Source organism: Falco naumanni, chromosome 3, assembly GCF_017639655.2.
Source record: "Falco naumanni isolate bFalNau1 chromosome 3, bFalNau1.pat, whole genome shotgun sequence".
Taxonomy (NCBI): Eukaryota; Metazoa; Chordata; class Aves; order Falconiformes; family Falconidae; genus Falco; species Falco naumanni.
In genome coordinates, this window is record NC_054056.1 from 23,001,770 (window position 1) to 23,023,908 (window position 22,139).

Consider the following 22,139-nt stretch of genomic DNA (forward strand, 5'->3'; position numbering starts at 1 on the left):
AACAGATTTATTTTCAGCACCGAAGGAGAGCAAAGCCTGCTAAGACAACGCAGAAGCTGACCTTGCCTCAAAGCACTCTTGGAGATGAGTGTGGGAATCCTGAATTACCTTTCTCCGTACCTGACCTACGCTGCAGATCCGCACTCCCAGGCTGTCAGTCTCAGAGCTGTCCTTAGCAAAAAAATTAACCTAGAAAGAATCTCAGTGCCTTAAGAAATTAAATCCTTCTCTCCAAAGCCCCAAAGATCCACAAAATCAAAACTAGCAGAATCATGTTTTGTTTTGCTAAATCTTCATTTCCTTAACGCAAACAATCTTTAAGTACCCACATGTCCATTTCCCATTTCTAGAAACAAATGGCAGGTGGTAAACAAAAAGCCTACGCAGTCTGTGCTTACTCCCTAAAGAAGTGCCATACAAAATGTATTACCTTTACCTTACAAACGAGTAAATTGCATCAAAGAAGTACAGAAGCAGTCACACAGAGAGTGTGTATTAGTGCTGAGAACAGAACCAGTATTTCTGAATCAGGAGCATTTATGTGCCTTATAAACTCAGTTATAAGGCAAAATTTATCACACCTATTTAAGCAACAGAGCCCTGCAGATGGCCCTTACCAGTCAAATTAGGCACGCTCTTTAAGTGCTCTAACTTCACAAGGCTGGATTCACCAGGTAACCGATTAGTGCTGGTACAGGATGGACTCATGCCCACGCAGTCTGGATAATATGCAGCTAGAAAGGGAGCTGCCACACTGTCTTTCAGCAAAGGAGGGAGTATGAGCATGGAGTACCACCAATGGTCTGAAACTTCAGCCACTCTCTGGCCAAGCGGAGAAGTGAAGGAAAGAGGGGAGAAGAGAACACGTCAGTACTTTGAAAACGATGGAAAATGAACCAGTTCCCCCCCCCTCCCTCCAAAACTGAGACCAAAAAGCACTAGAAGTACAAATCTCAGAATTGCCAGTCATAAAGACAATTTCTCTCCCTCTTTCCCCTTCCTCAGCCTGACACAGAAAACCTGTAGCATTAACCTCTTCCTCAGAAATGGAGCTGAAACTTCACAAACTCCACACGCACGTGGAAAGCAAACAGATGAGACATGCCATGACAACACATCTATGCCTTAACAGACCCTTTATAAAACACTTACGGTCATTTATGCATCCAGAAATCTGAACTTAGAAATGCCTACAACTGACTGATGAATTTAGTTTAGATTCTGCTGTCTCCATCAAAGACCCTCTAAAACCCTAAAAAACACTAATTCAGCCTTCATTTACAAATCAAACATGCATTAAGAAAACAAAACCACAAAGCTTCTACAAGTCAACAGTAGCCTTGAACACGTTTCCTGGGATAGAGGTACCTCAGGTACACTTGTCAACATTGAACGTCAGATCGTACCAAATCTGAAATGCAGCGTTACATGATCATAAGCCCATTGAAACACCAACATACATGGAGTTTAGTTTTGTATTATAAGGGAGAGGAGAGAGAAAACATGGTTTGATGCTCTCTTGCAGTCTTCAAAAACAGGAGACTAGCTTGACTAAAGATAGAAACTACCTGAAAGATAGGGAAATTTTAGGATGGGGAATTTTATTTGAAAGCTGGCAACTGAATGCTATTTTGCTTGATCAAAAAAGAGAATTAGGAGTAAACCTTGAATCACAGGCCACAACTCAAAGACACCACAAACCACCTGAAAGCTAGTTGGTATGGTAAGGGAAAAAGAGGAGAAAGATGAAAAAGTAGAAGGCCCTAGGCTCTGTTGCAAATAGTGTCTGACAGTTTCCTGAGCAAAATACCACCGCAATTGGCCAAAGGCCCGAGAAAAGGAAAGAAATACGCTGTGCTTTAAGATTGCTTTCATATTCTAGGACAAAGGAAGAGGAACAGCCACTACTCACCAAGTCCTCAGGCATGGAACACTGGTCTGAGCCCTCAGTCTGAAAGAAAAGTGAACGGTATCAGAGCTATTCGTAAGTTGTACAACAAAAATTAAATATAAAACAAAGTGACTTGTCTATGGCATAGTTCTCGAAGCTTAAAAAACAAACGAAAAATGCGTTAGTGTTAGCCTTCTGTAGCCAAGATGATAATGCTAATAAAAATAAATAGTAGAGAAATGCATAGTTAAAACACACTTGTTAAGTTAGTTTCTACTGATCAGACAGTAAAATATACATTCTATTACATGAACTGGAGTGGAATGCTCAAACAAACAAACAGGAATTTTATAGAAAAATTCTGCAAATAGCCCACATTTGCCAGAGAAGCTCTTCCAGTCTAGACTATAGAAGAAAGTTCCTCATTTATTTTAAGAGTATCTTTATCACAAAGTTTCAAGATTAAATGCTGACCCTTCTGACCTTCACATGATCAGTATTTTCACGTTATGTTTTTAACTGTATAGATACTATGGCACTCTAAGGACTCTTCCAAATTTCAGGAGTTTTCTTCATGCTAAAGCTGAAAGTTTTCATGTAAAGCCCCATGACAGACTTGCTAGAAATTAATAAAAGCTCATTGAGTTTTTCAGATTCTTTCCTCAATAACAAAGTATGGCCAAACAAAACCAAAATAAACTTCCTGGTGCATGTTTGGCTTGTACATGCTGATAATCTTTCTGTAGCTTCAGAATGAAGGATTTTACAGTTGACTGTGCAGACAAAAAACATTCCAGGTACTTCTTTTTTGACATCTCCAGCTAGGGAAAAAAAAATCCAAACAGCATGTAGGCCTGTCACCACACAGTTCTCCAGGCTCTCGGACAACCATTTCAACATGAGAAACATTAAGCAGCAAACAAGAAATTAGTATCTGCAAACAAGAAATATCAACTTGTTAGTTTCAACATGAGCAAAACTCTTCCGTGTTACCTTGGTAGAATTGTTCAGTTTCATACCACATCTGTAAGTTTTTGCTATTTGTGGTGTCAGCTGGATTTCCTTTGTCAGCTGACGCCATTTACCACACTCTGGCTTTGTGCACTGCACCTACAAGGCAACACACAAACATGTTTTTACTAGTTGCTGTCTGATGACTGGTAAGATTAATGAAGCATAACTAACCAATTAGAAAGCAGCGAGATGTGAGAAAGTTGTCAAATACAATTGTTAAATTTGTTCTCACGTAATTTTCAGGTCATAAGACAGACATTTGGTACACAGAAATCTTGTGCCCATCTCCTGTAACACTGAATTTCTCCGCAGAACCTAACTCCAAAATCAATTCAACACCCAGTTACTATGGTCTTCAGTGGGTTTTGTAAGCATTACTGCAAAAACACATTGTTCACCACTTCAAAAACCCAGCAACAACAAAAAAAGACACCACCACCCAACTTCCTTCCACTCCAGTCTCTCTGCTGCTGCTCTTTTTAGCAGGGAAATACAAAATCTGTTCTGGAAGTCTTTCACACTCGTACTTTCCTATAGCTGGCACACTCTTGAACGTCACACATCTTAACTGCTACTTCACTGAAAAACAACAGAAGGTGGTTCTTTGTGGGGTGTGGAGGTCTCCAACAACAGAAAGGCTGATCAGAATTATTATCTTGAGCTTTTCCACGCACTCTAATACCAGAAAATCCCCTCAAAACCTCAGCTGACCTCCTGCTTGAACATACAATATCAGAAACTCACACTAGAACATCACACTGAAATGGATGCTATTAAACAGATCACCCTCCATCTTACCCAGTAAGGAAGCTGTTGATCAGCCATGAAGGCTTTTGGACTGGGCTCACTTTTACCATTACTTGTCCAAATCCTTTTCCAGGCAGTGTATTTCTCATAACCATCCTTATGGCTAAGAAAGAAGAGGAAAATAAAATGGCAAGCAGTCAGAAAATTTGATATCTAGTTCATTTCGAGCAACAGCAGTTATTCTAAAATTAAACATTTTATGTAAGGACAGAGAAATAAGGCTGTAGAGTCCTACCTTTCCCGTTAAAATAAGGAGAAAGTCATGGTTCTTACGATAGTAATAAATTGCATCCTGACTACTGTGTCCTCTCGATCATAAGCACACTTCCAGCGTCCAAGGCCTGGCCTGAGTCACAGGTACTGCTGAGCACATAAGCACCCAAAAGCTTTAGTAGACCGGGACTCAACTCCCACTCTAGGTGGGAAGGAGCTTGGAGCTGAAAGCACTCTGTAAGCCCGAGCAGAGTCTTCACTTCACAGTCACTGAACCACAAGAGTTAAATCTGCTCACTGATTTAATGTTATGGAGTGGCAAGTCTCCTGAATTCACACTGTAAAGTGAATGTCCTTTATAAGGGAAAATAGATTTACTTAAAACTGTTCTCATCCCTTAAAAGTCTCTGTTGTTTTGAGACAAAAGCTTCAGATAACCATACATCCAAACCAGCCTGCCTGAAGTAACCAGTTTTGTCCACACTGCTACGTTTGAGTTGATGACTAGTCCATAAACCTGCAGTTTTAGCGTCAGTGTCTAAGCCTTGCTTTGAATAAAATGAGCACAAGTCCTGTATTATGTTTATGTACATGATGTTTCAACAGTTGTAACATCTGTCAAATTTTAATAAGCACTGAAAAGGCACAACTTTAATTGGCAAATCTACCTTCGGTAATAGTGGTCAAAACATTCATTGCAGAAGTGTTCCCCACAGGAAAGATGATACCATCTAGACGTATACCCATTTTTAGCACACCTGTAATGCAGGAGACATAGAAATAGTTTTACAAAACATTTAGAAAAAAAGATCTTTCTACTGACTGTAGCACATTCTAGAATGTGAAAAAAATACTCAGGACAAGCCAGGGCTTTATGTTACATTCGTGAAGGCTGACTTGCAGAGGGCACTTACAGTCATACAAATAACAATAAGATTTCAATTGTCTCCAACATTTCCAGTTTCCCAACTAAGCAACACCAGATGCAAAGGAGGCACGACGTACACAATGCGCAGTTTTATAGTTGCTCTGGCTTCCAGCAACCTCCCGCTAACAATGGTCAATGGAGCCTGTCTTCAGAACCCTTTAATCAGACGTTTCCTGAACATGAAATACATTTGCTTTTACAATACGTGCTGTAACACATTAAGTGTTTCGCTAATGTATAAGACGACAATGTCCCCCTCCACAGGAACTTACAGTTCCTTTACTTTGTTCCATTTTGTTCTGATATTAGTGCAAGGGTGGGAGGGATCATTTAAATCAGGATTTTTCCTGTATGTGTGATCAATTGATTCGTAAATCGTTACAATATCCCATCCCCAGAACAACTGACAAAACTATAAAGGCAAATCTGAACACAAAACAGATGTTGCCCGTATTTTTTCACGTGACCGACTTGGCTGCGATTTTAACCCAATGAGAGAAAACGCTGAGGAAGCAGTTACACATTCTGGACATTCATTCTTTATTACTCTCAGAAAGAAATATCCATTAGCAATGATAATATTCATCAGACAAAACAACCGCTCTTCACTTAGAAAACTCTCATTAAACTCACTGAAATGATTCAAGGTAAATGCATGAGGTAAAAAGCCTTGACCTAAGCCACTCACCAAAACAGCTAGCCATGAGATTATCTCATTTCAAATAATGTTGAAAATATGTACGGGGTGGGGGGAGGGGTGGAAATCAAAGCGTTAAAATAACAACTTAAAAAGATGACTAAGCAGTATCTATTGTTTCCTAACTAAATTATGTAGTATCACCAATGCTGATCTGTCAGATGCTTATTTCTCCTACAAGTCACTTACGCAACTGCCAAAACACTTGGCTTTCCTATGAAAATATCCCCCTGCCACGGAAAAAAAATCCACACAGATACCTAAATGAAGCATTGAATTATTTTGTATCACTGGAAAATAAATAAAAATAGGAAAATTCGTCTCAACTACGCAGGGAGGAATGCTGTATAATTACAGCCTGCCTACTGCATAATGAGGTCTAACGTGTTGCTTATTATAGATGCATCTTGCCAGAATCACGCGTTCAGTACCACCAGGGTCAGAACACAGGACTCGTGTGAGCACACAGAAAGCCACGAACAATGAAAAAACAAAGAGTTCAAATGACTGTCTCTCAAACCCTAAAACTGCAAGGTCAGAATCCCACTGCGGACTGCAAAGCACTCCAGCGAAGGAGTGATGAAGACTTTCTGCAGTAAACGACAGTTTCATTTTCCATCTTGAAAGCAAGTTTAGCTGCCTCAGATTACACTAACACGCTCTCAGTTTCACAGAAGCAAGGCATGTTCCAGAAGACACCATGAACAACATAAATAAGCGTATTCTAAAGATATTCTATATCTGAATTAGCAACTTGCACAGTAGAAAGTTATCCACAACAAGAATAACTTGTGACACTTTCCTGGCATTGTAAGACTCCTATTAGTACCTTTCAACTCTCCCTCTACACATAGAAATGAAGGGATTTTTCAGAATATAGCCAGGATCCTAAACTTCAGCGGCAAGTTTAGAGAAGTCCATGGAAAATGCAAACAGAAAGAATCAAACCTTTCAGCTGCACTGGCAAAGCAAACGGGACATGTTGCAGTGCATCCAGCTTTTTCACACTTTCTATATTTCTTCTCTGACGCTTCATCATCATCATCTGCTGCTTCAGCCGCTTTCTTCTTCACCTAATAAAGAATAGCTGAAATCTGATCGGGTATTACATAAATGCATCTTCTACAAAATAGCATTCAGACAGTTTTGCAGCTTGTGGGTTAAAAGGGCGCTAATGAAAATTTTTGTATCCATTGTGAAATAGCTGCAGCATGAAACAGCTGTCAAACTAGGTCAGTATTTCTACCAAAAACAAAACAAAAAAAATAAAAAAAAACCAAAACCAGTAAGGCTGGAAATATAATTTGAAGCTAAAAATGTCTTGCCTTAGACTAACTGATGCCACTGAAGAAATTACAAGCAAAGCTTCCAGTTTAAATTATATTTTAAGCTCCATCACATGCTAATGAGCCAAGCCTCATGCGTTCATTCTATTTCTCCTTCAGAAAATCTCTTCTTCACATACTTACTGATATTAATTAGCAGCAATCTTATCTGCACCTCACATAAAATACTAGGGTATCCTTGGGGCTTTTTTTAGACTCCAGATACAAAGCTGTACACCAAATGTCTCTTCTGGGCCTCAAAGGTGCCGCGTATTGTGGTGTTTTAAGCCTCCGTCTGGATAGATAGACAGCTTTGTCTGGCTGTACAGAAATCTGTGATAGTATTTTTAACACATCAAGTATTTACAAGTTATACTGAGAAATTATCTTTTCTGAATATTGTTCACAGACGAGACACTTTGCCTACTTATTCACAGAATTAACTAATTCTTCCTCTCTCTGGATAAGTGCTCCAGGTTCTAACTTATCCACAACGAAGCCTACTTTCTTTATAAACATCAACAGAAAATACAAAATACCGGAGTACGAACCCATGTGTTTTTAAATTATTATAAATACCTGTCTTCCAGAGCTCCTCAGAGGAAGGTTGTCTGGAGAGTGGTCTGAAGAACATGCCTTTTTTTTCGTTCGTACCCTTCCAGTTGACATTGTATTATTAGATCTACAAAAAAAGACAGGCAGTAGTTAAAAAAAAAATTGAATTGCTTGACACTGTAGAGCTGTCTAATCACTTGGGCAGTACAGCCACTCGTAATGCTACTTTTGTCAAGAGTTACCTAGTTAAGAATCTGTATAGCTTGACTTCAGGAGCAAAATGAGAATGAGGCATTATAGGGAAGGAACAACACTACTATTTTAAACTAAATTCGGAGTTAAGATTAGAGCCTTGAGTACATCTTGACAGGCAGTTCCAGATCAGCATACCCTGGATTTCAATAATCTGATTTGCGTCATGTGAAGACCTGGACCAGAATTTGCGCTGGCAAAGTGAACAGACATCAGATCATAACGCAAGCATTGAAATACCACTCAGTGTAAGGCTCATCCTGCTTACTGCTGCTTTACTGGTAGCAAAACATTCACACTGTAAAGCACTTTTCCAAACAGCAAACTGAAGAGATGTTTAATAGGAGGTAAACAATCAGTTCCAAGACTTGCACACCCTCCTATGAAAGTACATTAGAATTTAAAGACTAAACTGCAGTTGCATGGCAATTATAGGTGACTGGAATATTACAGACTTCGTCATTAAGCGTACTACAGGAAAAAACAAGAGGTTTATGCCATAAGAAAGCTCTATAGCCGTCTCTGACTACATCAATGGGAACGCGGAAAAGACCAGTTCATCATGCAAGCTGGAAAGCACGGAGTGTGAGAAAGTATGCCACAGAAATATGAAAACACATTTAAAATGGTATTATCAAAGGCATTATTTTCACAGGGAGCACAACACAAATAAAGAGAGCCTAGAGGAAGAATTTAATCTAAATGCATTCCACCACATACAGAAAGGAGGTGGAAATAAAATCCTTCAACTATGGCACTGTATCATCAATGTTATCTTGTAATAGGGATCAGCTTTTATTTATAGGGATCAGTTTGGTGTTTGGTTTTGTGGGTTTTTTTTAAATATATTTTAGACTTCTCAATTTAGAAATCTCAATTTCAGGCTGTATCTTCCTTGTTCAAGCTGACCGTGGTGGACGTGGTAGCAGTAGCTTCGTTCAGGAATTCTGCTAAAAGTAAAGCTAAGAGGAGGAGAGAATGGGTATTTTTACAAAGTTTCAAATTAGGCTGATGCAAATCAAGCAAATTAGTGCTTCCTTCTCCTCTGAAGATAGCAGAAATTGATTTGGCAGGGGAAGGGAAATCACATGATGATATCCACACAAGTGAAAAATCAGTTCAGACAACCCAATAAAAAAAATAATAATTTCTTTTTTGCATGCAACCCCCTTCCCCCCTGCAATTATAACTAATTAGAGGGAGAGAAAAAATAATTAAGTCAACCTTTATTACCTGGAAAAAAAGCATCACTCCACCATAACTTACCACTGTATGGGGGCGGATGAAGTTGGAGAGTAGAGAAAGGAAACCCACCCCAGTTTCATTTACATGAAATTTCCCTAACCTGCTGCGTTACACCCCAGGAAATGGTGGCTTCCCACCACCACCCAGAGCTTTCCTCCTGGATCAGCGGCACAACAGCATCGCTCTGTACCACCTTAGCTTCATCGTTCCTATGTTGCCATTACGGTCAGAGGCTACGAACCACCTCAGCGCCGAGCAAGGCACCAGGCCGCCCATTTTGGCGAGTGCCAGGTGATCGCAGGCGGCGGCAGCTGCGTGGAGGCCCTTTACCCACCAAGGTAAAAAGGACAGGCTGCTGTTTCACTGCGTACAGGGGGTTAGAAAAAGAAAAGGTGGCCATTAGCGTTCGCTAAGAAGTTGGGTAAAATATTTAAGATGCAGGGAGACGTCCCGTTTCGAAAGGTGGAGGCCAGTCGTGCAGAATCACAAACATATTTTTGCTGTAAGCGTGACGGGTGGGGGAAGGGGGGGGGTGGGGAGAAAGAGAGCAAAAAAGATCAGCTCGTGCACAGAAGTGCACGCCAGGCCAGTGCCTCCAGCGCAGTACACCCCTGCGCCCCACTTCCCCTCCCCAAAACCAACCCCCGCCCTAAAAACCCACAGCTTTTTAAAGAATATGCAAACGCTGCTGACTTGGTTTAGGTTTACGTGACTCTGCATCCTATAAATACTATCGGCTGAGAAAATAAGCCCTTTAAACGGACAGGGAGAGAAACGCATAATGCGCTGTCACATCTGATAACGCTTCAGCCGTGGCCTCCGTCGGAAAGCTGGAGGGGTGGGGGGGTCTTACCTCCTCAGCTGACAGCAAGTTTGTCTTTAGGGGAAAAAAATAACATATCTAAGAGAAAAAAAGAAAGGGCAGGGACACCCCGGGCCCGGTGGGGAGAGGGCGGCGAGCAGCCTAGCGGCGGGAGGGCACGAAGGGCGCCCGCCCCTCACAGCCCCGGCGCGGGGCGGCGGCTGACAGCCGGTAACCGCCGCCCCGCGCCCCGCCCGCGGCGCCCTGGCAGCGGCAGCGGAGTCCCGGGGGGAGGGTCCCGGGGAGCGGGGGGGGGGGGGGGGGCGTGGGGAGCTGCCTGGCACTCACCTCAGGGCCGGGTCACTGGGGGGCCGGAGACATCCACGCGTGTCCGCGCCGCCTCCTGCTACAGCTGCAGCGGGGGAGGGAAAGAGACGTGGTGAGGGGGGAGGTGGCGAGGGGGCAGCGCCCGCAGCCGCCCCGCCAGCCACGGAAGGGGCTCCTGCAGCGGAGGGAAGGGGGTCACTCACCACCGCCATCCGCCGCCTCCCCCGGTACCGCGCCGCCCCCGCCCGCCTCCTCCTGCCGCCGCTTCCGCTTCTCCGCCGTGCGCAGCGGGGGGCGGGGACAGGCCCGGCCCGGCCCCGCCGCCCCCAGGTACCCGCCGGTGTGTGTCGGGGGGGGGATTGAGCCCCGGCGGACCCCCGCCCTGGGCCGCTTCTCGCCCCCGCGAGTCTGCGTGAGAGAGAGGGAACGGGGGGGCACCCGGGGCTGAGCCGGGGGGTGTCTGGCCGCAGCCACCGGTTACCGCCCGGTTACCGCCGCGGCAGCGCGGCCGAGTCTGTCTGTGGGTCTGGGAGGTAAGAGCCAGTGGCCACCGAATTATCGTCTCTTCAGCTCGGCTAAATTTTTATTCGATTCTAGTAATTAAGAGCCAATAGTCGCCAAACTATCGTCTACATCAGCTCTGCTAAATTTTTATTTGATTCTAGTAAGTAAGAACCAAGAGCCACTGAATTATCGTCTCTTCAGCTCTGCTAATTTTTTATTTGATTCTAGTAAGTAAGAACCAAGAGCCACTGAATTATCGTCTCTTCAGCTCTGCTAAATTTTTATTTGATTCTAGTAAGAACCAAGAGCCACTGAATTATCGTCTCCTCAGCTCTGCTAATTTTTATTCAGTTCTAGTAAGTAAGAGCCAATAGTCACCAAGTTATCGTCCCTTCAGCTCTGCTAAATTTTTATTCGATTCTGTTAAGAGCCAATAGTGGCCAAATTATCATCTCTTCAGCTCTGCTATATTTTTATTTGATTCTAAAAAGTAAGACCCAACAATCACCAAATTATCATCTCCGCGGCTGTGCTAAATTTTTATTTGACTCTAGTAAGTAAGAGCCAATAGTCACCAAAGTATTATCTTTTCAGCTCTGCTGAATTTTTATTTCATTCTAGTAAGAGCCAGTGGTCGCCAAATTATCAGCTCTTCTGCTCTGCTAGATTTTTATTTGCTTCTAGTAAGTAAGAACCAAGAGTCACTGAATTATGATCTCTTCAGCTCTGCTAAATTTTTATCCGATTCTAGTAAGCGCCAATAGTCGCCAAAGCATCGTCTCTTCAGCTCTACTGTATTTTTATTTGATTCTAAAAAGTAGGAGCCAACAATCACCAAATTATCTCCTCAGCTGTTCTAAATTTTATTTTATTCTAGTTAAGAGCCACTAGTCACCAAAGTATCATCTTTTCAGCTCTGCTAAATTTTTATTTGATTCTAGGAAGTGGCAATCAATAGTCGCTGAATTATCATCTCCTCAGCTGTGCTAAATTTTTATTTGATTCTAGTAAATAAGAGCCAGTAGTCACCAAATTATCATCTCAGCTGTACTAAATTTTTATTTGATTCTAGGAAGAGTCGGTTCCAGACCATTCATTGGGTGGGGGTAATTTTTCTCTCTGTTTTTTGGATGTTTTGTGGGTTTTTTTTGCAGCTGCTGGCACTCCCTGGGGACAATGGACGGCTCGGATATTGGGGCACAGAGGGACAGAGTGGTGACCGAGGAGGAATGGCTGCAAAAATGGGAAATGGGGAACATCGGGTTTCACAAGGAGCAAGGACATCCGTACGTGACTTTACTCCTCTGAGCTGTGTACAGATGTCAGATGAGTGACTTAGTCAAGAAACTCTTAATCGAAAATCGAGCGTTTACAAAAGGAGAATGATTGTATGCAGGCACAGCTTGATACTAAAATAAATATGCCTATTTTTGTGGCCTACATCTGTCAAAAAAGGGCAGAGAAAAAGAAAGGCTTGAAGTGATTTTTGATCTTTTACTCTTGAATCGGGTTTTAAATTGCAAAGCTTGGGTAGTTTGGCTAAAAATCTGAAATTTTCCGATGCAGAAGCTCGGCGCTGCTGCTGCTAAGTTATGAAACTGGGGCCTAAAACACGCTGAGGGCACCGGAGCACTGGGACCTAAGGGAGCAAACGGGATCATACAGCCTTTCAGTCAATGAAACTTGAATTTAGGACCTTTGTAGTGATTTGATTGATATGAAGGTTCAATAATCGTTTTGTTTAAGCTTCGTGGCCATCCTAGAGCTGGGTCGATTTGTTTGTGTACTTGAAAAGATAAAACAGAAAATGGAACAAACAGAAATGCATTCGTTTCTAACAGAAATGAAATATACTTTCGAAGTACGTGGAAGGTGAATGGATATTTTTTTTTATGTTTTTACTTCTAATGGTATGAAGCAGGTTGAGCTAAGCACCTGGAGTTCGTGTACTACCTGGTGTATGTAGCACTTGGCTTTTAATGTGCGGGCACAGATACTTGTGGTGCTGAGTAAAGCACGTCTGTCTCTTTGCAGGCTCTTCCAGAAGTACCTGGATGTTCTTTTAAATGGCAGGAGTGGACTGAGGATATTTTTCCCACTTTGTGGTAAAGCGGTAGAGATGAAATGGTAAAGCACAGATTATGAGAGCAAAAATCTTATTTGATGTGGGGAGGGAGGGAGGGAGAGGGGGAATTCCCAGCCTTATGTTGGCCAATGGAAATGTGCCGCATCTGGCTGGTAGGAGAGCGCGTCACCGGAGCCTGAAGGCAGGAGGAAGTTTGGTTTCATTTCCTGGATATTCGTACAGTAGCATAAATGGGATGGATAAGGACTAACCTGAAAGTCCTCCTGATTGTCCCAAGTTCAGCCTAGGGAATGCTCAGTCTGTGAGGGACAGTGTGACTGAAGCTGTGCCCTTACCCCTGCTGCTTTTGGCGGGGGGGGGGGGGGGGGAGGGGGGACGGTGATGCCAGCTTAAATTGCCTGCAATGAGGTTGGTTGTGCCAGAGCGTGTTTTCAAAGGTCTGCATTGTGTGTCACACTGGGAACTGAAATGATTTGGGTTAAATATAACTTCCTATTTTCTATGTTTATTATTTATTTTCTGAGGGTGGGTTATATTTATTATTAGGGGGTGTGTAGGCCAGGGTTTTCTCTTGATGGGAGGGGACGCAAACCAAAAAACACTGCCTGAGCCGCATCCTCAAGGAGTCAAGTTTGTCCCAGTTACCAGGTTTTATCGTGATAGCTGCTGCCTAGGCTGACTGCAGGCTCTGTGGGCTGCTGCAGCACCCCGGCTGTGGCTGCAAGCCGCAGAGGCAGCTGGGCAAGCAGCATGCCCCAGCCACTGCAGTTCAGAGCAAAGCACGTTTCTGTGAGCTGAAATGGATGTCATCTGTGACATCACCTTTGTTTTCATCGAGTGCATGGAAATAAATGAATAATCCATTGGATCTTAAGTCAAGCCTGTAAGTGCGCATCAGCTGTGTGGCGAATGGTGCTAATTTAAGCTCAGATCATAGGGGAGAAGTGTGCAATAAAATGTGAACGCTCCAGAAAGGATTAGACATAGCAGTGCATCCGAAAACCAGGGTTTCCCTAAGGAATAACTGCTGCATGGGAGATAGGTGTTTGGTAATGGCCCAACCTGTGGACTTTGCATAAATGTGGCACCTCTCTCTGCTGTGTGCAGGCTGGTGGACATGGGACACAGCGTTGTTGGTGTGGAAGTCAGTGAGCAAGCGCTGAAGGAATTTTTTTCAGATTATGGACTGCCTTATTGCGAGCAGCCAGTCCCAGAGATTTCGGGAGCAAAAATGCTGCAGGTACGTTTCCTGCATTGTGGAATGATCTGGTGTGGTTAATCATGCGATTACTGGGCATCACTGAGCAAACAAGTCATTGTGCTTTTATGCCTCTGTCTTACTGGTAGTCATTCACCTCACCTGAAGAGGTCTGAAAGGAGGCTCCGAGTTGTAATTTTGGACTGAGAAGTCCTTCTTTTGAGTTTATTACTTTGGCCGCCTCTTCTTACGACATTGAAGCACCTGAATGTAAAGTAAACGTATTTTAATATTGGACAGTTGCATGCCTTGATAGATCAGAGCCTCTCCGGAAGGAATCAGGAGAGGTACCTCAGTAAATTAAAACTTAAAAAGTTTCTCACAGTTTTTTCCCTATTACACCAAAGTGTATATTTTAAAATAGTATATGTGCATATTTTAAGCTATGAAGTATAAATGTACACTTATAAATGCATATTTAAAGGTAGTTTGCTGATAAGTATTGTTTCCTTTGCTTTTTGTTGTAGAGTACCTGTGGTAACATTTCTCTCTACTGCTGCAGTATTTATGACTTGTCCAGGTAGGGATACACAGTGTGTTTCGCAACTCTCTATGATGAAACATCTATTGATACATGTCATGATACTGTCACATTATTTTATTTGAATCAGCCTTAAAGATTTGGGACAGGTCCTCTCAAGAAAACTCTTACTAACTTGTATAAGAAATGTAAATTTTGTCTCCAACAAAAATTGACTCTTGTTGACCACTAGATGAAGGTGCCAACTAATGTAAATGGGCTTCTTGTTCTAAGCCGCCCTGTGAAAGTTACAGAAAAATGTGTTTGCTTTTACAGTAAAAACAAATTGCCTTTAACATTACTGGTGGATTCTACAAAGCAAAACCCTAGCACAATCACTTACTCAGAGCAGCCTGGTAAAAGTGAAGAGAATATACCCAGAGGTGTCAACTTAGTCAGCTTTTCCTTTAACTGAGTTCTAAATGTATTTTTCCCCCAACCGTTGATTAACGTACGCATAGATAAGCTGTACCCACTGATTATATGTATCTATTGCTTTACTTAACGTACTTTGTGACTGCATAATATATTGTCAAACACTGACTCTGCAAGTGTCTTGACAAATGTGGCTTGGCTTACGAATGTCTTGTGAAGGCTTTTTAGTGAAAAAAAATCCTTATTTTGTAGTTAAGACTTAAGAGAAAATGCAAAATACTTTATTCATAGTCTGCACTACTGACTCCTGGAAAGTGTTTCAACCCATTTTGCTCTGTGGCCTCAAGTGTCACTTCTCAGATTTTGTGGTGGCTCTGCACTGACCTTCCGCCCAAGTGCAGCCAGTGGAGGAATTTTGAAAATTACAAAGTTGTTCAGAGACTACAGGAGGACTTAGTCTTCTGTGCTAGGGGCTGGAGAGAGTCCTCTGCCTTGGACAGTAAGGCACCCGGCATCTTTATTTGCGCTCAGTAGTTTCCTAGTGGTGTTAGCAACAGGCATATTTAAATCTGTCCTAAAACATCCTCGGACCTAGACTGGTGCTAGGGTGGCTGGAGACTGGAGGGCATCCAAGAAGGTGGTGTTGTTTCTGGGTTTGTAATGTATCTTGTAGGAAACTGAAGGTGCCCAGAGTCCTGCTCTGTAGTTCCCTCCTCTTACTCAGATAAGATTTTGCCTAGATTATAAGGTTTCGGTGAAGTTTTCTGTTTCTTTGCTTTTCTTACATATGACTATCAGGAGCAAGGATACAAGGATTTGTTCCGTGGCTGTTCAGTAAGAAGAAGGAAGTCAAGTGTTAATGTTTATTTGGATGGGCTTTTTAGAGAGATTACATACATGGGCATAATAGGTAGTTTAGGATACCAGAACATGTTGTTTATGGTATCATCTCCTCCCCCCTGCCCCCATCTGCATAAACTGGGAGAAAAAAAAAATCTGTTACTACGATCAAAAGTCTTTTAGACAATAGAGCATTGCTAAGACTTCTGCTGGTGCAGCTGACTCCAGTTGATTTGAATAGTGTGTATATAATTAGTGCTGCGAAGTGAGCGCCTTGGAACAGGTGGACTGGATATGAATGTGACTTTGTAGGTACTGCCTGGCTTCTTCCCCACCTTGCCCCTGAAGTGTAGCTACAGCTGTGTAGATCCCTATAAATCCTTACTGTGAGCTGACAAGTTGCCCAGGGATTGCTTAAGCTTCTTATCAGCAATTTTGAAAAATACAGTTCTAAGTTTTGTACCAAGTGGCATGGTGAAACCTGTAACTTCCATCATAACATGGTGGAATAATGTTAAGAAATAAACCAAAAATAGGTAATTAATTACCCGTTCGGTGTGTATGACCGGGTCCAGTACATGGTTTGTCATCCACAAAATAAACTGGCAACCACACATTCTGGATGGATGGTTCTGTACTGGGTGCAGAAACGGTGAGAGTATGAACTGCATTCCCTGAAGCAGTCAGCAGATACCTGTGACTAGAAAAATGCACACACTCTTCTAGTTTCTATGTAGAGATGATTTGATTAATTACCCAGTAATTAAACTTACTTCTCTCTTGCCGAGGCTGGCCTGCTAACCAATCCTTTTGATCTCCATTAGCCCAGCATTCATTAGAGGAGAACTCAGATGTGCTCCTGACCTTTGTCAGAACGAGACATTTCAAAGACTCTTGCTAGTTAAAGAGTAACAGGAATTACTGCTCTTTGTGGGAACTCTGGGACATATGTAAAATGGTTATATTACACAACCATTGTACCTCCTAATACAATTATGGCTGCAAGACTTTAAAAAAAAATTTAAAATTGCATTAAGTGGAACTATTTAACATATACAGAGATAGAAATTCACAACTTTTGCTGCTTAAATCCAGTGGGACTGCTGCAGATATGTGAATTTCTGCTTTAAGTGTTAATTTTTATTAGTTCTAGTATTATCTAGACTGTGATCTCTTGTGCCACATAGCATATAAACACATAGCAGGAGATGATGTAGGGCTAAAAGATTGGGCAGTGATACAGTGAAAGGTGCATGCAAGAGGAGCACTTCCTAACACCTTAGCTACATCCTGACTCCACGTCAGGATGAAAGAGAGCTGTTGTACCTTTTTTGACTTTTTCCTCAAGGCTTGGTTCTCCTCAGAAGGAAATTGGAGGTACAGATGGGCAGGGAGCACCCAGATGCTCATGAGGTCCCAAGATCTGGGCAACCGGGAGACCCTGCAGGACTGGGGGAAGGCCACAGCATGAAGCTGCCTGCAGCCTGTGATGTCTGTAGGCCCTGATGAAATCAGTGGGGAGTAAAATACAAGAAATGCCTGTATGGAGCCGCTGCCACCTTTCCAGTTAGACCAGATCAAAGCTGGGGAAAAAAAAAAAGTGCAGAAAACTTCAGGGGCTTGCCTAAGGCTGTGCAGCAGACTCAGCTATACACAGAGAATAGCCTTCAAGCCTCAGAAGGTCAAGTTTGTCACCTGCCTCACTAGACTTTTTGTCCCCCTTATGCCCATTGCATGTTTAACTGTCTCTTTAAAAATCTCCTTTCATTTAAGAGGCTGGTTATTTAAATTAGATGCTTAGTCTTGGCAAACTATAAAAGTCAGGACTTAAAAGTGTTATCGTGTCTCATCACAGTAGAGTGGGAAATCCAGGATCAGCTTCTAGGCTAGATGCCAGAGACTTAGCAATGCCATTTCATTGAAGTGAGCAGGGAAAAGTTTGTCGTGGTTTAACCCCAGCTGGCAACTAAGCACCACAGAGCCCCTTGCCCACTCCCCACCCCAGTGGGATGTCAGGGACAATAAGAAGGGTAAAAGTGAGAAAAGAAACTTGTGGGCTGAGATAAAAACAGTTCAATAATTAAAAAGAAATTAAAAAAAAATTAAGGAACTCCCCCCCCCCTCCCCCCCAGCCAACAACCAAAGAGACAGGAAAATTAAGCCCAAGAAAGACAAGTGATGCAGATGAACACAATTGCCCACCACCAACTGACCGATGCCCAGCCAGTCCCCAAGCAGTGGCTCCCCTCCCAACCTTCTGCCCAGTTTTATTGCTGATGTCATATGGTCTAGAATATTCCTTTGGTTACTTGGGGTCAGCCGTCCCAACTGTGTTCCCTCCCAGCTTCTTGTGTCCCCCCAGCCTGCTCACTGCTGGGGTGGGGTGAGGAGCAGGAAAGGCCTTGGCTCTGTGTAAGCCCTGCTCAGCAGTAACTACAACACCGCTGTGTTATCAACACTGTTTTCAGCACAAACCCAGAATGTAGCCCCATACAAGCTACTGGGAGGAAATGTAACTCCACCCCAGCCAAAACCAGCACAGCAGTGAAGAAAGAGGTGGTGCAATAGGACTCTGACACCCTCCCGTCAGGCAGAAAGGTGTTGCACAATTCCATACTACATTTTTCCTCACTAAGTAAACTTATTTCAGACAATCTTTAAAATTACACCATTTAAATTATGACTACCTTGTGCTCTAAGCTTCTATTTTGATAATTACCAGAAACAACACTCTTTCTTTCCCCCCAAACGTCCTCATCTTTGGCATCACCCTGGCTGCTCTTACTACCCATCAATAAAGGCACATCCCAATGGCCTTGGCCATTTGCAGGTTCTAGGTGGTCACTGAAGCCAGCTGCCAGCATATACAGGAGGAAAAACAATGTCTGTGGTGGTGTTAGACTGCAGCAAGCAGCAAAGTAACTTAGCTTTCCCCACATTAAACAAATTGCAAGCTGAAGCTAACTGCCCTGGGCACGTAGCTGCGAATTGAGGTGTCTAGAAGTACTGGGTGTGCTGAGTTCAGCAATAGTGAAGCAATGAGGCACCTTCCTTAACCTACATTTGAAATTGTGCGTGGGTTTAGAAGGTGGTCAAGAGCTATGGACGTGCTGAGTGCATGTTAGTGCTGCTTCAAGGGCTGCAGCAGGCTATGATCGCCAAAACCACAGGCTTGTAGCCCAAATGCTTTTAAGCGACTTTCCTTCCCCCCTGTCTTCTCTCAGCACCCCCTAATGATGGGGAAATGCTGAGCAATTCCAGCACCTCTTTGCTGTTGCAGCAGGGCCATGTACCAGTGGGGTTTCTTGGGTTCCACGTTGTATTGGTTTAGATCATGCAAATGCCAGACAGGAACAAAAAGGTGGTGGGGAACTTGCACAGCTGGCTGGAGAATCCTTGTGACTTCACAGAAGTATCTGAATGAAGATTAAGGTGCCTTTTGGTATTTTTAAGCTTTTTTCTCCTTTCCCTTTAGCTCAGTACTTGGCAAGTTTGATGGGGTTTGGGATAGAGGAGCTTTAGTAGCTGTGAATCCATGCGACAGACAACGGTTAGTAAATTTGCTTTGTTATTATCTTCTTAATGTATGCAGTGACATGTTTTTCCTCCTGCCATTTGTCAGTGAGTCCTCTTTCATTCAAAGAACTGACCTACACAAGTTCTTCTCTACCACAAGCATCAGCTGCAGTCGCAGAATGCTCTGCTCTAGATTTGTGAGCTTCTTTCAGGAAGCCACCCTGCCTCATGGTGGGAAAATATGTGGTTTGTTCCAACCCAGCAGAAGCAGAGCTGCAAGCCTCATCTGAATTTATTTCCTTTTGACTCCACCTGCTTCTCCTCTCTTTGTTCTCTTTCCCCTCACTTCCCTTTATTCCATTTTTTCATTTTTTCCTATAGCCAAGCCACATGTAGTTTGACCCTACCCCCAGGATTTTTGAATTCAATACATAATCTTGAATTCACAGTAATTTAAAAAGGTCAGTCCTGTGTCGTGGACTGTATTCTAGACTGTGGCAGATGAATACTGTTTTGTCTGTTAGTTTTGAGATGAATATGCAAAAAGAGATAAATGCTTGTTTATGAGGAGTAAACAGTAACCTTTGTTTTATGTGTAGCATGAATTTCATGCTCATGAAATTCCAAGCTTTGCTTTGTTTCTGTGCAGTTCAGTTCAAGTTGCCTCTGCATAGAAATCTGCATAGAAATACACGTTACCTCTTTTGTTGAGTATTTTGAATGCTACGCTTGAATGTTTGTACAGTTCCAAAATAATAACTTTCTTTTAGCTATGTCAGTTTGATGATCAGCCTAATGGAGAAAAATTCATCTTACCTCCTTGTTACGGTTTCATACGATCCAAACAAACACAAAGGTGAGAACTTCACACTGTTTATGTTTTGATTTTGCATGCTTTAATACAAATTGTATATAGATGTGGCAGATATATTGGTATCTTCCCCAGGTTTTTTGTCAGCAGAGCTTTGTTAGCTGGTCACACCAATACAACTGTGTGTTACAAATTTTAGATGTTGACAAAACTTGAGACTAACTTTGCATTCTCGCTAGCATTTGGGCGTACTAAGGGTAAGCGGAGGATGGACATGGTATATTAAGAATGAAATGAAACCAAAAGTGTGGCTGTGGCAATGAAGCTGGAAGAGCGAATGCTTAGAGTAACATCCTGTCTGGCCTGGGGAGCTTGAAGAGAACACTGGCTCTGCTCTGTTTACCCAGGATTTGCAACCCAGCGTGTTGCCCATCTTGTGCCTCTCCCAGCCACTGCCACGGTCTGCATATGCTTGGAAGAAGGGAAATTCTGTGAAATCATAAAGTATTTTTTCCTTTTATAACTGTTATTACATACTGAGGTCTGAGGTCTTTTAAAAAAATTTTTTGTGTGTGTGTGTTAATTACTAACTCCCAAAAGAAAGAGATTTCTTGCTGCTTTTGGGCTCTTTAGCATATTTGTCCCTGAAAAAATAGGTCTTGTTGTCATAAGCAGCAATAGTTTAAGTCATTGCTCTCCCTTTCACATTATTCAGCTTTTAGCTTTAATTATGCCATGTGGTATAATGAGACTGTAGGCCAGATTCACACAGCACACTGAAAGCGGTTGTATCCACAGCATGTCCATGACTTCAGACAATGTGGCTACCCTGGCTGCAGCCTGGAGATGCTGCTGTGGCAACACGTGAAGCTGTCTGGTGGCCCATCAAAGTGCCACCAGTTCTTGGACATGGCTGTTTTCTGGTTCTTGCAGGTGATGCTGCACCCTGGGGGCCAATTGCAGGCCAGGTGCTGTGAGTGATGGCGCTGGCTCTCCTGCTGCAGCGTAAATGTTTGTCCCCTTTCCGTGTCTTCTCTTTGATTAGCTTCATCCATTTTCTTTCAGGTCCACCATTTTATGTTCCTGAATCTGAAATTAAAAGCTTGTTTGGTAAGTAATAGTTCAGCTAACCCTTAGGAATTTTTTCCAAAATACATAAACGTGTTTATGTGCTTCTGCCTCACCATGTGACAAGTGATAGTTGTTTGCTTTTTATCTAAGGGGTGGAGTCATGGAAATATTACAGGGAAAATAAATATCATTTAGCCACAGGGATCTTGCTGTCCAGGAAGATTCTCAGCTCTTCAGAAGATATGACTAAAACCCAAGGGGCAGACAGTGTCTCTCCTCCTCTTGGCATCTTTTCATTCTCCCAGGATTCATACTGCATTCACGGATCTTGTGGCCGCAATCTTAGTCCTGTTTGACCATTTTGTGTCTCTGCACCTCATCACCAGCTACCCTGGCTTTAATATAAGGCCTTTGCATACCAGTGCTACAGTTGTTTCTGCTGTAGTTTTGTAGCCAAAGAAAAGTAACATGCCATGCAGAGAAAATGCTAAATGTATAATTCAAATCCATCAAAACAATGAAATTTGGAATTATGGTGGGAATTTAATTTTAAAAGTTCCTCCTGATATGCTTTGATATTGCACCTCTTTGAAATTCACAGCTTTCTGAGACCCCTGCAGTGCCTGTATACAGTGAGTCATTGGCATGAGCAGGAGCATCCCAACGTGAAAGACACATAGTTTTCCCCTGTGCATTTGTGTCACTGCGTTAGGGATTGTGAAGAAATATGTGGATGTGGATAAGATTTTATTACTTTTTTTGCCCTTGACAGTTTGCATTTTTCAGTGACTGATCATTCAGTAATTTGTTACTCTTTCCTCCTTTTCAGGCAACCACTGTGAAATTAAGTGTCTTGAAAAAGTCGATGATTTCTCGGACAGACACAGACAATGGGGACTAGATTATTTTCTGGAGGTGCTGTATGTATTGAAGTTTGTAGCCTGATTAAAATTAATTGAAATAACTTGCCTCCCATCTTGCTTTTATTTTTATCTCATCTTTCAAATTGAGGCATATTTTGGGGCACTCTTAAAGCAGGCTTCAGTGTAGGGAAAAATGCCTCTGGAACATTTTTGTCCATTTTGCTTACCAAGTCAGTTCT

At 42.6% G+C, this 22,139-nt stretch overlaps 2 protein-coding genes across 10 annotated transcripts in view; one reads left to right on the forward strand and one right to left on the reverse strand.

Moving 5' to 3' along the window:
- Positions 1-10,381, reverse strand: part of KDM1B (lysine demethylase 1B) — a 28,330-nt gene extending 17,949 nt beyond the window's left edge. For 3 of the 7 annotated variants that reach the window (XR_005826831.1, XM_040586414.1, XM_040586418.1), the window contains exons 1-8: positions 7,673-8,366; positions 7,455-7,557; positions 6,499-6,623; positions 4,594-4,683; positions 3,704-3,815; positions 2,885-3,001; positions 1,913-1,951; positions 618-822 (exon numbers count right to left, since the gene is read on the reverse strand). Coding sequence is in view for 6 of the 7 variants with exons in the window: in XM_040586414.1 (XP_040442348.1) it covers positions 618-822; positions 1,913-1,951; positions 2,885-3,001; positions 3,704-3,815; positions 4,594-4,683; positions 6,499-6,623; positions 7,455-7,557; positions 7,673-7,725 (844 nt within the window). In the remaining variant the exon portion in view is untranslated. Of the gene's footprint in view, positions 1-617; positions 823-1,912; positions 1,952-2,884; positions 3,002-3,703; positions 3,816-4,593; positions 4,684-6,498; positions 6,624-7,454; positions 7,558-7,672; positions 8,367-10,077; positions 10,142-10,259 lie in introns of those variants that run through there. The other 4 variants (XM_040586419.1, XM_040586415.1, XM_040586417.1 and 1 more) reach the window with 4 other exon arrangements.
- TPMT (thiopurine S-methyltransferase) lies at positions 10,280-22,001 on the forward strand. 3 transcript variants are annotated; one of them, XM_040586429.1, is made up of 9 exons: positions 10,280-10,386; positions 11,715-11,846; positions 12,595-12,687; positions 13,754-13,886; positions 14,372-14,424; positions 19,115-19,189; positions 19,926-20,011; positions 21,032-21,076; positions 21,867-22,001. In XM_040586429.1, exons 2-9 carry the CDS (start codon positions 11,737-11,739, stop codon positions 21,980-21,982), a joined length of 711 nt encoding a protein of 236 aa, XP_040442363.1. In that variant the 5' UTR covers positions 10,280-10,386; positions 11,715-11,736; the 3' UTR covers positions 21,983-22,001. The 3 variants fall into 3 exon arrangements, with proteins under 3 accessions (XP_040442363.1, XP_040442364.1, XP_040442362.1); XM_040586430.1 differs by having other exon boundaries at positions 10,361-10,396; XM_040586428.1 differs by lacking the exon at positions 10,280-10,386 and adding an exon at positions 10,407-10,589.
- Positions 22,002-22,139: the final 138 nt, after the last annotated feature.

Bases quoted from the DNA above. Each gene is read 5' to 3' on its own strand.
- TPMT (XM_040586429.1), top strand. From the start codon at position 11,737: ATGGACGGCTCGGATATTGGGGCACAGAGGGACAGAGTGGTGACCGAG. The intron at 12,688-13,753 runs GTAAAGCACAGA...TGCTGTGTGCAG, and splicing joins AAAGCGGTAGAGATGAAATG to GCTGGTGGACATGGGACACA. The intron at 14,425-19,114 runs GTAGGGATACAC...CTTTCCCTTTAG, and splicing joins AGTATTTATGACTTGTCCAG to CTCAGTACTTGGCAAGTTTG.